The sequence below is a fragment of the Protopterus annectens genome, chromosome 10.part0 (assembly GCF_019279795.1).
Source record: "Protopterus annectens isolate FY-2018-M chromosome 10.part0, PAN1.0, whole genome shotgun sequence".
Classification (NCBI taxonomy): domain Eukaryota; kingdom Metazoa; phylum Chordata; order Ceratodontiformes; family Protopteridae; genus Protopterus; species Protopterus annectens.
The window spans coordinates 114,427,255-114,445,677 of NC_056744.1; the positions used below are offsets into that span (position 1 = coordinate 114,427,255).

Below are 18,423 nucleotides of genomic sequence, written 5' to 3' on the forward strand. Positions count from 1 at the left end.
TTTAACAGGCAGGACCTGCCCTTGATGAAGCCAGCCAAATTGGGACAGATCCACGGTTTGGAGGTTGCCTATGTCTATTTATGCGGTCCATAATGATAAGTTCTATGGCTTTACAGGTGAGGCTGGTCAGACCGGGGGTCTACTGCTAAGCCACCTTTGTGGATGGGAATAACTGTTGCTGTTCTCCATTCTGAAGGAACTAGGCCAGTAATGTGATTGAACAGGGTACTTAATGGTGTTGCTAGTTCATGTTTTAGCTTGTTTAGAAGACAGCCTGGGATGCCATCTGGTCCCATAGAGGCTGTATTTTTTTTTTTGCCTTAGAGAAGGCTTTAATGACCTGTTATTCGTATATGCAGGGTGGGGGAGAGGCAAGAAGTTTGGAGGGGATAAGGGAGTGACATTTTCTCCAAAACTGTCCACTAGCATGTTTGATCTCTTTGCAAGATCAATGTGTGTGATACCGTTGGTCACCAGTTCAGCACATGCTTGGGTCTTACCTTTTAAGCTACGTACGCAGCTGTAAAAGGCTTTAAGATTATCCTTTGCTGTGATTGCTAAGTTTTTCTCAAAGTTACCCTTAGAGGATTCAACATGTCTTATTTGCTTGTTGAGGCTGAGGAGGGTGCTTTTCCATTGTTGGGGCCTCGCCTTAGTTTTCTTAGACAGCAACTTTTTGTGTTTGTTGATGCTGGATGTCCAAAATGGTGGCTTTTCTTTTCTTTCTTGAGGCTCTGGCTTTGATTCTCTCTGGAACAGCCACGTCTATACACTTATACAAGTGATTATACAAGGCTTTAGTGTAAGCTTTGGTGTAGTTACCACTTCCAGCTGGGGGTGGGGCTTGGAATGCATTTATACCTTCCACTAAGAGGGCAGAGTTTGCTTTGGTGAAGTGTTTTAGTCTGACTTCATCCCTTGTGAGTTCTGGTGTTAGTGCCAGTTCAAAGGTGACTGATTTTTAGTCAGATTTAACTAATGAGGGTCTGACAGTTGTGGTGGTGCATTTGTTTGTCATATTACTGAGGACCAGATCTAGTATGTTTGTTCCTCTTGTTAGGGTTTGAACAATTTGTTCTAGGGCATCTGAGTTAACAAAGTCAAGGAACTTTTGCGCTAGTGAGTTAGGGCTACAGTAGGTTTCCTAGTTGATGGTGGAATAATTGAAATACCTCATGACCAGAGTGTTTGGCAATATTTGGACCAACTCCAGTTTGGTCAAGTAGGTTTCGTGCACATCACGATACATGGAGGACAAAACAAACTAGCTATCACTTGAATGGGGGTCTTAACCACAGTAATCTGAACCTAGAGTAACTCCATAGAGTAGTCCAGTCTAACTAGTCAGGAGGCAAATTTATCTCTAATACAGACAGAAACACTGCCTCCTTTGGTTTTTGCATATTCGTTTTGTGGTCTTAAGGTGTGGAAGGCATTGTAGCCTTACAAAGGCGGGGTATTCTCTGAGGCCTTGAACCAGGTTTCTGTGACTGCACAGACATCTACATCTTCCAGTGATAAAAGTGCTTCCAGGGTGTGCAGTGTTTGGTTTAAACTCCTAGTGTTTAGCAGAATAGCCCTTACTTTAAGTTTGGCAGTTTTCACATTGTCAATTTTGTTTTTGAGATCTTGCCTAAAAAAGGCACTATGGGGTTGACAAGAGCCTTTGGCAGCTGAAAGCCTAGTGGTGCCAGGTGCAAACAGTCTCTGGCAAAGCAGCGAGTTTTGTCAACTATGTCATCCCAGGCTGACAGAAACTGGATCCCCTTTTAATGACACCAAAAACTAAGCCAATTAATGAAATCGATCATCTTTTGTTTATACTGTGGCATCATTCTAGGTGAGGGTAGTATGCTGTTCAATGCTATGGACATACCTGCCAGGGACATGTACTCAAAGAGCTCAATCATCTCTCTCTGCATATAGTCTAGTGAGGCATGTCTCAGGTTGTTCACCCCAATATGAGCTATGACTGAGTCATAATGGTACTTGCTGCCAACAGACAAGAGTGCATGCGTGATCCGATGAATCCTGGCACCAGACAGGCAGCTGACCATGACTTTCTCCTTATTTAACCTGGTGAGTGAGACATCCGTGTGTCTCACTATGGAGTCTCCAATGGCAAGAAAATTTGTTTTTTGAGTGTTAAGCCTTAAGGGCTTGTAGCCAAGACACTGGTGTTACTGTACATCTTGGGTGCTGTGGGAAATGTGTTAGTTGTAGCAGTCTTTTGTTTTGGATGTCTCTGGTGTTTTGTTAAGTCTTTTTGAGAAAAACTTCCGCATATGCTGATTTATGACAGATGTTTACTGTGTGCATGAGGAGTGGTACTATGTGCATGATTAGTGGTGGGCAAGTTGACAACCTCTTCAGTGTTACTGTTTTCAGTGCAACAGAGAGCAGGGATTCAAGATTCTTGGTGTATATACATCGCTTGCACTCTGTACTAAGGTGAGTTATTAGTAGAGGGTTGTCAGTGTACATGAGGTAGTTGCTACACTGCCTCAGGAGTCCCAAGTCAACAAGGCTGGCAGAAGAAACAAGGGTAGTCCAACTGTCTATAATGCTAGGTTTGAAGAACTGGTATCACAAAGGGGGTGCTTTCAGGGCTGATCTAGGAGGTGCTCTGTAGATGGGCATTTCTGACGGGGTTTTTGGCTGGTAGTTTAAGAGGTCACAACTCGCAAGCAATACTTCTTAGACAAGAGATGTACTAAAGATGAAGACTACACTAATGTACTACAGCTGTATCCAAGGGAAAAACTGTTGAAATGATCTATCTGGCTATGGTGCACAATTCCGGGGTGCTATGTGACGTGTAAACAAGCAGAAACCTGCTCAAACACAGGGCTTAAATACCAGAAGTTAAAAAACTTAAAACTCAAAAGAACCAATGAGGGCCGCTTACTTCAAGCTCTAGACCAATCACCCTTCACCAGACAGGTTCCAATCAGCACACCTCTCTCACAAGGGCTGATCTAGGAGGTGCTCTGTAGATGGGCATTTCTGACGGGGTTTTTGGCTGGTAGTTTAAGAGGTCACAACTCGCAAGCAATACTTCTTAGACAAGAGATGTACTAAAGATGAAGACTACACTAATGTACTACAGCTGTATCTAAGGGAAAAACTGTTGAAATGATCTGGCTATGCTGCACAATTCCGGGGTGCTATGTGACGTGTAAACAAGCAGAAACCTGCTCAAACGCAGGGCTTAAATACCAGAAGTTAAAAAACCTAAAACTCAAAAGAACCAATGAGGGCTGCTTACTTCAAGCTCTAGACCAATCACCCTTCACCAGACAGGTTCCAATCAGCACACCTCTCTCACAAGGGTGCAGAAGGGCCCTTTCCAATCACAAATGGCTTGGAAAATGTGCTCAGAATACAACAGCCACTACAAACAGACCCAGATGCAGCAAACCTGTATATGGACTATGCTACAGCTACTAGCTACACTAATTTGTGTGGGAAAGAATAAAACATGATTTAAACAGCAGTGAGACACTAAAAATGTTTTAAACAGCAGAGAAAAGGTAGTGACACACTAAAAAATGTTTTAAACAGCAAACAAATCAGTTATTTAAAACACTGCTTGGCAGGAAAACAGAACAGACAGAATGGATGCTTTGCAAATAGTGAAAGGTAGCAACAATTACTTTGCAAATAGTGAAAATAGCAAAAAAAGAAGCTTCTCAACAGTGAAAACAGCAACAAAATAAGATTTAACAGGCACAGTAAGGCAGACAAATGCAGTACAAACAGTGTAGTTTAGTTTACAATATTAAACTACATTATTAAATAAGCAGAGCACAATAAAAAGTGGAGTAAATAGCATAATCTAACAAAAAACAGGCAACTTATGTTTTTTGGGAACTCTACTGCCAATCATGAGTGGAGAAGTGATCCGCTGTGGCGACCCCTAACCGGGAAAAAGCCGAAAGAAGTCGTCTCTAGTCAGCTCAGAGTTGTGGCTGGTAGCCCACCTCAGTTCAGCTTGGTTCAAACAAGCAGAAACCGGTTCAAACACAGGGCTTAAATTCCAGAAGCTAAAAACTAAAAACTTTAAAAAAATCAAAAGAACCAATGAGGTTGTTTACTCCAAGCCTAGACCAATCACCCTTCACTAGACAGATTCCAGTCAGCACACTTCTCTCACAAGGGTACCGAAGGGCCCCTTCTAATCAAAGATGGCTTGGGATCACTGTAATGGCTCTGCTGGACAGAGGCACAGGGAACTAATGGCTCTGCTGGACAGAGGCACAGGGAACTAATCTAAGGGGGTGTCGAAAGCCAAAACATTCTGGCTAGGCTTATAGATGCCCTCAGGCAGATAGCCTAGTACTTACCTAAATGTGGTCAGATTACAATAGTCACTACAAACAGACCCAGATGCAGCAAACCTGTACCTGGACTATGCTAATGCTACTAGCTACACTAACTTAGGCAGGGAACGCTAAAAATTTTTCAAATAGCAATGAGACACTAAAAAATGCTTTAAATAGCAAACAATTCAGTTATTTAGAACACTGCTTGGCGGGAAAAGAGAACAAACAGAATAGATGCTTTGCAAACAGTGAAAAACAGCAACAATAACTTTGCAAACAGTGAAAATAAAAAAAAAGCTTTTCAACACTGCAAACAGCAACAAAATACAATTTAACAGGCACAATAAGGCAGATAAATGCTGTACAAACAGTGCAGTTTAGTTTACTGTACTAAAATACAGTATTAAATAAGTAGAACATATAAATTGAAGTAAATAGTATAATCAAGCAAAAAAAAAAAAAACAGGCATTTACGGTTTTTGAGAAGCTCAGAAACCTCTAGTTGTCTGGCATCTCAGTTCAGTGTTGTGGTCGGTAGCCTCCCTATCCCGTTATTTACAATAGCTGCCATACTCCTACACCTAAAATACTTGCCCTTAACTTTTGTGTTACAGGTGCATGCAGTGTGTGTGTTACATCTTCTATCAGCTTTTCCATCCTTAATCACCAATTTCCTGTTCTTGTTAACTGCAGATGTTCCTAAAAAGCATAGCTTACAACTTAATCTAGTAATCTTTCCAGGATTTTCTCTAGGCTTCAATCATTCTCTAACCTTTTCCTGACATTTCTTCTTTCTCATGGAAACAGTCCTCCTTTTTGAATAGCTTCTCAACGAATACAATATGGCTGCCAAATGAGAGCAACTGGTCTTTCTGATTAATTTTAACCAAATGATCAAAGAAAAATAATTATTTTAGTAACGAGCTTCAATAAGTTTAAACATTTAAGCCATATTATTTCCCATCCATTAAATGCTTCTAAGACTGTCATGCCTTCTATAACATACTATGAATATTCCACTATTATACTTCATATGCTTATTTGGTCCATTTCCATTACTGTTCATTTAAGTCCTCAGTTTCTAAAAATAGCTACATTACCTCCATTATCTAACATGTCTTTAATTTTTAGCTGCTTGACACTTCCCTTTGCCTCTCCTCCATCTTCTTTTTGAACACAAGGAATGGTTACAAGTGAAATCTCTCTTTTTTTTCTGCTTGTAAATGCGTTCTTTCTTCACAGGCCTCGGTGGAGCGTTCTAGATTAATCTGCATCAGGTCCTGTATAAAAGTCTCCATTGTCAGGAGGGTTTGTTCTGAGTCCATGAATGTTTTCACTCCTGAGGGGTAAAATGGCTGGATGCAACAATTTAAAATGGAGATTAACCCTTCTGCACATTTTAAATAAAAATGGGGATAAATCTATACCTTTTAGTTCTGGTTATAGAACAGAAACTCTTGCCCACATGGATCAGTGTGTCTACTATTTTCAATAACTTCCTCTTCTTCCACAATTTCAAAGACAGTATCTTTCAATTAAAGATTTTAGCATTTGGCCAGAAGTGGTTTGAGTAGATTCATTTTCTTTCTGAGGTGCATGAAGACCCTAGGTGTATTGTCAAGCAGTATTTTCAATTCAGGCATGTCAGCTCAGAGACTCAACTGCTTTCTCACTAAGTGCATGAGGTCTTTTTCTTCCTTTCCGTCAAGGACATTTGTGAATCTTAAATTCTCCCTTCTTTCCTAGTCTTCCAACTCTACTAGCTTCTCATTTATTTTTTCCTGGGTTGCATCTAGTTCAGTTAACTTCTCTTTAAAAGGCCATTTAAATTTCTGGATCTCTGTCAAGCCAGTGGTGTGCCTGTTCACTGCATCTTTTGTTCTTTCTAAGCATTTATCATGTGATTTAATACAGTCTGTTACTGCTCCACTTAACTAAGTCTTCACGATACATCTACTTTTTTCAATGACTGTTATTTCTATACTTTAATCTTCTGTGCTTCTCATGCAACAGGTCTGGATGGCTGTACACATAAAGAGTGGAGATCTGAAATGTAAAATCTTCCTTTTCCTGGTTAATAATATTATTTTCCTTTGCAGATATTAAGCCTCTCCTAATACAATGAAAGCAGACAGTCTTATTTCCAATAAACATTGGTTTTAAATCAGTTAATCAGGCTGTGTGGGAGTGGTACTAGACTATTTGTTCTCAAGCCAGTGCAATATAGAAAGTCCATCGTTTTGATTATATCATCAAATGTATGTTGTCTCTATCTATTATGCCTAGTAATAACTTTCTTATTCTTCTGGCTGTTAAGAACATGAAGAATTTATGATCATGATAAAGCATAGAGATGGGTCTACAGAATGTTGGCTCTAGCACAGCCTTCTCTTCCTTAACGGGAACCACTACCAGGGCCATTCTTCATGAGTCTGAGACATGGCTTCCTTCAAATACTCTATTACAGCAGTCCCCAACCAGCGGGCTGTGGATGATTTGGTACCGGGCCGCCAGGCACGGAGTGAAACAAAAAGTGAATGTGTGTATGTATGTGTATGAGTGTGTATATGTATGTCTGCACGTGTGAGTGAATGAGTGCATGAAAACAGAATGTATGTGTGTGTGAAAGTAGAACAGACTGTGTGTGTATGAGGGAGGATGAACAGTGAGATCGAGCAAGCTGTTATTTTACACCCGCTAAGCAGCACTTCTGCTGTTTAGCAAATGTAAAATAAAAGTCAAGGAAACCAAAAAGTGTGTGTGTGTGTGTGTGTGTGTGTGTGTGTGTGTGTGAGTGAATCCATGCTTGAAACTAGAAGAGTCCCTGTGTGTCAGAGAGATCAAGATAGAGTGATAATGATTTTGTGTGAGTGAATGTGCATGAAAGCAAGAGGGACTGTGTGTGTTTGCGTGTGTGTGAGAGAGACAGAGACTAATCCCTGGCAGCAGCAGCAAATGAGGTTTGCATAGCTCTCGACCATACCATTCAACCTCTTGCACAATAAATCTAGACAGCACACCTCTCAACCTGTTAGAACAAAAAGCTAGACAAAGCCACAAATCATGGGGGGACAAAGGACCAAAAATAGGGACACTTTTTAAATACTGCTCTTACCAACTTAGAAAGTTGACTGAATAACAGGTTTTGCATTAGCATGAATTTTCTGAAGGATATGAAGTCTGAAATTCAATTGCCTGCCATTTACTGGCTTCGGTCCTCAAAGTTTTGCCAGAGATTATTTCAGAAAACCAGAATTTTATGAGAAATGGACCAAAAATATGAGGCAAAAATCTGGACATTCTGTGAAAATCTGGACACTTGAGAGGCATGCTGGACAGAGCCAGAAATACAGGGATAGATTTTAAATATTGCTTTTATAAACAAAGAAAGTCAATAAGATTGTCATTAGGTTTATGTACCTCTCGACCATACCACAACCTCTCGCACAATAAATCTGGACACATACCTCTCAACCTCTTAGAGCAAGAAATCTGGACAAAGCCAAAAATAATGGGGGGACAAAGGCCCCAAAATAGGGACACATTTAAGTACTGCTCTTACAAACTTAGAAAGTAGACAGAAATACAGGTTTTGCATTAGTATGAAGGTCATGAAGTCTAAAACTCAACTGTCGGTCATTATTTTCTGTCTTCAAACCTCAATGATCTGCCAGTGATTTGCCAGAAAACAATTTTATGACACATACCAAAAATATGAGGCAAAATTCTGTACAGTTGAGAGGTATGCTGGACAGAGCCAAATAACAGGGATAGTTTTTAAATATTGATATTATAAACTTAGAAAGTCAATAAGGTTGCCATTAGATTTATGTACCTCTTGACCACAGTAGATCAGTGTTGTACTGTTAAGCAGAATGTACACTTATTTTTGGTAATTATTGCCAATTGTCTTTTTATTGTACTTTGGAGCTTTTTTCCCTGGGTCTAGGCTGAAAATGGACTTCAAGTCCAGTCGGGCATACCCGGTAAACAAATGTCAAATAAATAAATAAATATTATACACTTTATTGCGTATATTATACACTTTATTACGTGCACACGATGGCCAGTCCATGGAAAAGTTTCTTACATGAAACCGGTCCATGGCACAAAAAAGGTTTGAGACTGCTACTCTATTAAATAGTGATCATCATACTTTCTGTAACTCCTCACCTCCCAACTTCTGTAGTTCACTAGAAATTTCATCAAGACCTGCAGACATACATATAGACTGCACCATCAGTGTTGTCCTAACATCTTCGCAAGTTACCCTTTTATCTATTCTCACAATATCTTCCTTGTCTAACTTTTTAACATCTTCGTAAGTTACCCTTTTATCTATTCTCACAATATCTTCCTTGTCTAACTTTTTAACATCTTCGTAAGTTACCCTTTTATCTATTCTCACAATATCTTCCTTGTCTTTTTAATAGATATCTCCTCATAAAATCTTCAAGGGAGCACTCTGCCCCTTTCTCCTATACAGTTTAGTATAATAATTCTGAAAAAAAAAAGATCTTTTACTAATTTTCCTGAATATGGACTTCTTAGTTTATGTAATATTCTGTCTTTTGGTTTCTTACCCTTCTAGCCAAAGAAATTTTATGTATATGCCTCATTTTTCATATCATATAGCTTTGCGCCTTCATTATTTTTTTAGTCTCATACACTTGCTGTCTTTCATCCTCCCCTAGTCACGCACCACTACCTTGCAAATAACTGACTTGCACTCCATATACGAGGTTTGCTTTTAACTTTACCACTCTTTCAGAAGGTATTCTCTTACATCTATTCCTCTCAATAGATCCTTCAGAGTTTCCCAAATCTAGTCCCTGAAGTCCTCTCTTTAATGTATGTAAGTTGGGAATACCCAATGTCTGTCATTTTTATTATTCTCCCTAACCATTATTCTCATTAATTCTAAAGAATGATTTGTTAATAGAACTGGATGTGTTTTGATACAGCTAATTATAAGGAGACAGAAAATATTTATATGTAATGATATATTGTTAGACTATCAAGCCTAGCCTAGGTATGAATTCTAGGAAAGAGTTAATGAATATTAACTCTGTGGTGCTGAGATGAAATGTATGATTCTGATGAAGTTTTTACGAAAGCGTGGCACTTAATCTGTTTTTGTCGAGTAATACATTTTTATTGCTTTCCACGTATTTGTTCTGGACTACTGACATTTTGTGCCTAGCCCAGGTATGAATTCTAGGGAAGAGTTAATGAATATTCAGCTTGCCCTTACCGGAAATCATTATAACTGCATATCTAGATAATTTCAAATATTTAATGAAACAAAAATAAAAAGTAAAGAAAACAATAAAAATCTGCAAAAGAATAGTTTATTTCTTCTGGACCCTCCCTTTTCCAGTCATCCCTTTCTTTCTGTGTTCTCCTGAAACATCTCTAGGGTCTCGTATCATATTCCAAACCCCATCCAGCAACACGACTCCTTGCTGGAAGCTCATTAACTCAATTAATACTCTGTAATTCCTGCACATTATTTTTGCTTGAGTTAGACACTTCCCTACTGTTATTCTTTTACCCATCCAGTCCTTGCGCATTGTTGTGCATGTCTTTCCTATACACAAATACCTCCCGGACAAGAGGAGTACATCTTTTGTACATAATATATTATCCCCCTCTCCGACACATTAGCAAAGCAGTGATTTTTAAACCCATTTTCTGAAGAGCTGGGTGTTCTTTTTCTGTATTGTGTCTCTTGAAACAAAATCAGGTTAATGCTTACATGTTTACCGTTATGTTATATCCCTAGCTAACTGAACATTGTTAGTTAGGTCATGCACATTCTAATACAAAGCTAGAGGTGTCCCTACATTTCTTCTGTTTAGTCTTAAAATTGCTGTTTGTCTGAGTTACAAAGTCAATCCACAACCCATTTACACAACAGGTCAACACTTGACATGAAAAATGCACATTAATCTTTCTCTCTTACTTAATATGCAACCTTCGAATCACAGTAATGCACTGATACATTAAACTTAACATCAAGTCTTTAACATAAGCAAGTAATAAAACTTTTTTTAAACTACTAGGTATAAGAAAACTTCTGGGTAAAATGTCTTAAAACATTGTGTACAAGCATGTACAACATAATCCAAACAACTAACTTGGTCACTAATGCTACCTTGCATTCCTTGCTCTTTAATTTGTTTATAATACTTCCCAGCAATGGCAAAAAAAACCCAATAATGTTCAACCCCCCCCATCCCATGCAAGAAACTCTCCCCTCTCTTTAAAATTACTTCAATTTATCTACTCACAAGTTTTTCCTACACCATTTCAGCTTGTTTAAAACTTTACACATAACCAAATGTTGAAAGCAATCCCTACATACTTTGCAAGCTTTATTCTTTCTCCATCAATCAACTTTCTGCATAAAGTCCAAGCATTATTTCCCTCTGAGAAGTTTAGCAGCATTCCCCGTTAATTTGCTTTAAGGTCAGTTCAATTTACTGTCTAAACAGCTTTCCATAAAAACTTTTCATCCGTGTATAACCACTATCATTCAAGACCATGTCTAGCAAATGTAACAGCAGCAATTTTAACAAACCTGTGCAGTTTACTGAGAACTGCATCTCCGGCTATCCTCCATTTTTAATACCATTGCAACCCCCTGGATGTGCAGGCATTTTAAGCTGTTTAATCTCCAACTGAACTACATTTACTGAAACAAAACTAACACACTCAATAAAGCTAACAGAAACCCTGAAAAATCAGCATTATTATTGTGTTTAAGTTTAATGAACTATGGCCCTTGTTTTAATAGTATCTAGTTTCTTATAGTCCACACAACTATAAACTTACCTACTCTACCAGTGTATGCATTCTACATTTTGATTATTCAATTATCAAAACATTAATGCAATTTTTAATTCTGCAAACAAAGAAGAGGGGTCATGCCTTAATTTACTTTCTTCTCATCCCTGTAATAAAACAGATTTACTTAGACATTCAACACAAGTGGTTAACAAATACAGAAGAGAACACAGCTCTCCAAGATTTATGCTTTTCAGTTTTCAACTTGGTTATTTACCACTAAACAGCAGTCAGTCTAAATGTTATATTTTCAATCCACATGTCCTAAATCTTTTATTCACTGTGACGGGATAGCAGACATCTTACATTTCTTATTTTCACAACTCACAGTCATTCTCTAAAATACTGCCCAGTGTTTTCAAATTCTGAAGCAGTCTTTTTGTTCTGATCTTACTTTCTCTCACCCTGTCTTCCACTTTTTTTCTTAAAAAGAGGGAAATTGCTTCGTTGGTCTATCCTTCCATCTCAGAGCTATGCTGAAAACTGAATTTGAAGAACCTTGGGTCTCTTTTGGCTTCTGCTGAAAGTTGATCAAGTCCTGGATAAGTATTTCTGGGTCAGTGTGTTAACACCACTAGGACAGAATATTTCTGAGGAGTACTAGATACGGCAGACAAAACTTTAGTACTACTTCTCTGCATTTCTTGAAAACTGGCAAAAATGTACTTCTTTTCTGAAATAAATGTTCGGAATAATCATTCTCCACAAATATTCATGTATTCCCAAACACCAGTTTGTTGCCTTTCTGCTGCAGACATGCTGGTAGCTTTAAAACTTAATTATTAATGGTCTAGGTACTTTCCTGTTTGCTGCACCGCCAGTATATATTCTGTGGGCATGATCTATAAGTTTCTCATTTAGTAACAACCCAGTCCATATGGATTAACTGTAGCTGTGTAAATTTAACACAATCATTTCTTTCTGATCTTGCTGGAGCTCACAAAAAATTCAGTTCCTTCTTTATGGTTCTATCTTCCAAATCTGTTGACTTCTGTGCTAGTCCCTCTAGAACTGTTTCCCACTCCGCCATTTGTCCCTGTAGCTCATTGTCAGACTTCTGCATCTGCAGAATATCATATTTAAATATTTACTTTGAATTTCCCTCGACCGATCTAGAAAAGATCTTAATTACCATCGACAAGTTCTCACTAAACACAAATTATGCCATTAACCCAAATAAATCAATAATTTATCCATTAAATCCCCTTGGACACAAAGAATTCTTCATACCAGAAACAAAGATCAAAGTTAATTATTCACTCAAATATTTGGGTATAACTTTCACCCACCCACAACAGGAACTAATTAAAAATAATCTCTATAAAACGTGGTCTAAAGTCATGAAAGATCTTTCAAGATGGAAAAACAAATCTCCACCTCCTTTCTAAGACAGCTAATATAAAAATGAATATCCTCCCCAAAATTCTTTTCCATTTCTATGCAATTAACCACAATATTCCAAACAGTTTTTTCTCAAAAATGGAAACCACACTAGGGAAATTTATATGGTACCCCAAGAACACTAGGATCAGCTATTCCAGACCAACCCTTCCCAAAGAAAAAGGAGGCATGAGCCTCCCTGACTTCCTAACATATAATATAATAAATGCCAGTTGTATTATGCACATAACTAACTACGAACCTTCAAATAAAGTTTGGAATCCCCTATGGATAAAAATCTACCATTCACACCTAATAGCACCCAAGCTCAACCCAAAAGCAACTATTTTCCTTAGTACAAAAACTCTTAAAGACTTTAAGATTCACCCTACATTAATAAAAAAAAATATTGTAGGTTTTCAAAAGCTTATAATATCTCTAGATTTAAAAAATTCCTTAATGATGGCTCAACCAATTCACTAAAATCCTAACTTCAAACTAAATAATATGTTAAACTTAGACAAATTTCCTGTCATCAAGAATTGTATAGTTTGGGACTTTATTAAAATCAAAGACCTCACATTTGATTCTATTATAACATCTTTGGCAGTCAACAAAAAATATTACATAATTTTCAAACAAATATTATACCTAGTAACTCTGTTTACAGATAAGGTCAAAGTGACGCCATTAGATTTTCAACTTTATCAACAATTAATAACTCAGCTTTTGCTAAGGACTAAAATGCTATCAAACACTTACAGTTTAATAACAAAAATAAAACACTATGACAAAATTCTATACTCCAAGTACTGGGAGAGCCAAAACAAGGAAATAACTCTTGACCAAAAGCTTGAGGCGATTGACATAACACTAAAGCTAACCCTTCAAAAAATTAATTTATACTCAGTTTATGATAACAATGCTTATCATACGCCTCTACTTCTGAGTAAAATTAATCCAAACATTTCACCTTTTTGCCTCACCTGTCCTATTTCAACAGCCAATACTTTACATATATTTTGGTCCTGCAAAAAACATTTACAAACTGTGGTGTTCTTTGAAAGTACAACTCGAGAAAATGGGATACATGAAATCCACCCTTTCATGGGAAATGGCAATTTTGAACATCTTTCCTAGTTCCTACAATTCTGAGTCTAAACATATTGTAGCACTATGTGCATTACTCAAAACTTATATTACACTCAACTGGCTAGACAGAACAAAAACATCCTGGAAAGAGTTTAAAACCATGGCTACCAAATATGTTCTGGTGAGCAAACTAAGTACAATAAGTAAAAAGAAAATAAAGTACTTCCAGAAATATTGGAGTAACCTTGTAGAAGCTCTTAACTAGGCCCTCATCTGTCTACAACTTTTTCTCCTTTTTTCCTTTTCTTTTTTCTTCTTTCTCTTCCTCATTAAGCAGTCTCCTTCTAAATACGCTATAGCATCTGTTTTAACTTTATCAGACGAGGATGTTAATCTCCAACCAATTCACTAAGGGATATAATAACCATGTATCACCACACCTTCTACCCCTACTGGTAGTAAGAAATACCTATTATCTCTACGTAGATCATCTTTTATAAGTGATAACCTAGCGTATATAATGTATATAGTTAATTAAAATAGGTTTAGACATATGGGTACATATTCTTTATGAGATAATTTAGTATGTGCAATTTCAAATACTTCCTTTTATGATCTCGTGTTCAATTGTAATTATTCGTCCAGCAAATGTAAGACATATTTCTTGAAGTTTATTATTGACTGTATTTGACAACATGCAATTAATGTAAGTGAATGCCAAGTTTTTGTTCTTTCTTTCTTTCTTTCTTCTTTTATCTCTATCTGTATTGTATACTGGAAATTCTAATAAAAAATCATATTACAAAAAAAGAATATCATCAGATTGTGTGCTAAGGGCTTCTTCCGCCAAACTCAACCTTGCGTTACATGATTTTATAGTCTTCTAAGGAGCTACTTATCTTATCTTGAAAATCTTGGTATGTGTTTGATAGACTTTCAGCTCTCGCTGTCTCAAAGCCAAGCTCTGTGCTTGGGCTGTTAAGCGGTCAGATCCTTCACTGTTTTCTCTGGACTTCAGATCATGTTGTTTCCTGCCCTTACCTCTCACTTCTTTTAGGGGCAGTCATTATTTGGTTGTAAAATAACTTACTTATTGTTTTAAATCCAAGCAAATGAAAATAGTGTATTTTTAATCACTTACCATTTTTGTGCAGGGAGAGATATATGCGTAGTGCTTTCTAGCCAGCAGCCATACCCAGAAAATCCTGCTGCATTTTTTTTTTTTAATCCCCATGTAATGACCCTGGTGACTTATCTCCTCCAGCCTTGGAAATATTGCCGTAGTACTGTCCTGGGAACTCTCATGAGCATATCTACCATGGAAGCTAAAAGAAAACTAAAATCTTTTCAATTTTATTTTCTCTTAATGCTAATTTTCCCCATCCAGTTAAAAAATAAAACATTTTACATTCTTCACTTGATACTTTGGAGGGGGTTGCTTTTCTTATTTTTGTAGCCATATTATAGGTAACTTTTTTATAGCAGAAAAAAGGCTGAACTAGCTCAGTTTTAAAACAGTGTTTTGAACATCTGATTGGCACAAACACCACTGATGTAAACATACAATTTAGCATAAATTGCAGCCAAAAGTAATTAGTTATTTTGAGAAAACACGACAAAAATTATCACAAGGTGTCATGAAAAAGATGGAAAACATACTGCATTAAAAGTTCCCTACAAAAGAGACGCTGCGGTAAAAAGTGCCAAAGGAAGTAACTGCAGACTAAAGCAATACTGTGCAAAGTTTCTACAAAAAACAGATATAAGGTTATCAAACGCTCTGTATGTAACTTGTCTACCATAGGTATATTTGTTAACAGATTTAAATAATGTAATATCAGGGCAAAGTGCTCAAATACCTTCAAACATATTTTGTCTTATGAAAAAAAAATTAACACCTAAAATAAGTACGGACTAGGAAGTAAGACAAACGACTAAACTGCCTACTGGAAAATAAGGAAATAAAGACTTTATTCCATTAACGAATAGTAACTGCAGTATGGTCTGCCCTGGTTAACAAAGGAAAACAGATAAATAAATAAATATTGCATGAGGTAATTCCAGCTTTACAGGAGGCTACTGCCAATTCAGCAGAAGCACAAGTTTTACACCTACTGCAAAGGAGAGCATCAATTACTGTAAAAATACAGACGGACGATTAATACAAGGACATTGGTTACACTGCTGCAATAATTCTTCTTGAAGTATCTAAATACATCAATAAATGAAATAATTGTCATTTTGTGGATACTCTGATGTAAAAAAATAATTACATGTTTATAGAAACCTACATCTTATTTCTGAGTTATTTCAAACTGTACCAAACTGAAGTAAAAATAAAAATGTGTTATGAAAGCCACTCATTTTGACGCTATTTCATGCAGAACTATTTGTTCACAATGTGGTACTGCCTCTTCAGTTTTTATTTTAATTTGAATATAATTAAGCACTGCTTGGAATACAAGAGTTCATGCAGACAAAAGATAACCTTTTACTTACTTGTAGCAGTTTGGCCTTGTTTGACCCAAGCTGCAAAACTCTTATGAAAATCTTTGCCCTGTTGGAATGTTACGGTAGCTGGAGAGCCCACCTTTGTGGCAAGGACAACTTTGGTTCCAGGAGAAACTTGGCCTGTCAGAGAGCCTACTACTACTTTCTGAGGGGTGGAAACAGTGACAGCAGTGCTAGTTGTACAGGATGCTGTAGCAGTTGTGGCTATGGATGTGGTACTAACAGCTGCAGATGAACCTGATGTAGGTGTTTGCTTCTGCTGCTCCAGTCTTTTCTATAACAGTACCAAAAAAAAAAACAAATGAAATTAAAAGAATTAGTAAAAATTACATTGGTGGAAAAATTACTGCAAAACTCGATGAATGTCACGTGCAAGATGACAGCCCACTTTTCACACACTATAAATCCCTCTAATACTGAAAGAAATTGAAATATTTCCATAACTTAATAATCAGGGTAAGGATGCTTAATTCTACATCTAAACCAGTCAGTTAACGCTCTAAGTGGCTAATGGGAGGTTTCCTGTAGCCAAGGGTACATGGTTTAATTCTTTCTACCTCCATTTGCCAACAATGTGACTCTGAGTAAGTCACTTGACCAGACAGTGCTCCTGGGTAGTCCATAAAAAGGGGCACTTGTGCCCAAAATGGACTTACTTAGATAACAAATATATACAAATGACTAACCATGGTCCTGTCAGTTGCACATATAAAATCTATATATTTTATAACATTTGATTAATTTAAACATTACAGTTTATTATCTCTAAAAGCCAATAAATTTCTTCTTCAGTGGAAAAGCAGATTTGAAAAAAAGTATTTGCCAAAATGTTACAGTCAATATGCTTTAAGAATTTCAGCAAATGTAACTTCCTGCTGAGTAAAGAAATCCTTATGATATGTATGTATGGATATGGAACTATTATACATTTCAGAGCAAATAAAATATAAACACACAAAAGAATAATAAAACACCTGTAGTAGGTGAACACTTCTTAACGTCCTTCTAGTGTCTATTATAACACTACCCCCTCCAAAAATCTTGATTACTCACATCAACAAAGGTATGCTCATTTGATCCAATACATGACATGTCCTCATGCAAATGTGGGCAGTATATGGAAATAATCACTATTTCAATACCTCACTAGAAACAGGCCTTGTTTGCAACAGAACTGAACATACTAGCTATATGGATATAAAACTACAAGGATGACGTAAAGAACTTCCTGAAGCAAACAAAATGAAGACACTAGTGGTTACAAGAGAATAAAACAACCACTGCAGAGGGCACACTGAGATTCATAAGTAAGTACCAGGCTAGTTGTCTTCTGTGGGCCATTTTAAGCCTAGCCAATTCCCCTCAGAGAAGAGAAGAGAAGCAATCCCTGTATTAGTGAGGAAAATACCTTAAACATTATGCCAACTCCTAATCCCAACGAAGTAGAATGACATTGGAAGCACTTGCATATCTGTTACATCTTATACACAGACAGGCCTGTGAAGTGGGTGAAGATGTTAGCAGAACAGAAACCTAAGCACTAATTCAGACTTATTCAAAAAGAGAATTAGAAGGTATGAAAAAGGGGGATGAAAAATGTCCTAAAGCACAGCTCAATAAAATAATGCCACAATTCTCAAGAGAAGGACTAGAATATAGTGCTTAGCAAAGTTGTGCAAAGATGAACAAGTGACCATGGCATACTTGTGAAATAAGCACTAGATGCAGCCCTTTCTCCTTCTAATCAAAACAACTAATGAATTTCTTATCACAAAACCATACAGAAAATGATCAACCAGCTAACTGTATGGCTTGTCAGTGCCATAAATATTTTAATGAAAGAAAAAGACACAAACAAGTGTTCCACTCAACTAAGACTTATGAACTCTCCAGAGTTAAAACCACAAGTAATTTAACAAATCCAAAGCACGGAACTTCTGTTCTCCAATTTAAGCTTCCAAAATGGACAGGTTAAAATTAAAGTTCAAACATCTTTTGCGGAAGAAAATATGGATTCCTTGTCACAGTGGCCTTGGTTCTTATGGAAGACGAGATAATAAAACATGCCAAGTCAAGGTAAGGTCTATTGGGAAAAAAAAATCCTGAGACAACTTTCATACCAGAAGACATACCTAGTTACAAAGTTGGTCCTGACAACATGCTAGTCATAAAATTTAAGGCCAGTAAAACTGGTTATTCCGCTTCTTGACATAGATATAGAACTCTCTTCAAACACAGTATGCCAGCCTGCCTTGGACAACAAACA

General features: G+C 37.1%; 1 protein-coding gene across 2 annotated transcripts in view; it reads right to left on the reverse strand.

Annotated features, from left to right (window-relative positions):
* BPTF (bromodomain PHD finger transcription factor) overlaps positions 1-18,423 on the reverse strand; it is a 3,500,764-nt gene that overhangs the window by 1,016,367 nt on the left and 2,465,974 nt on the right. For both annotated transcript variants that reach the window (XM_044085088.1, XM_044085087.1), the window contains one exon: positions 16,146-16,431. In XM_044085088.1, coding sequence (XP_043941023.1) covers positions 16,146-16,431 — 286 coding nt within the window. The remainder of the gene's footprint in view (positions 1-16,145; positions 16,432-18,423) is intronic.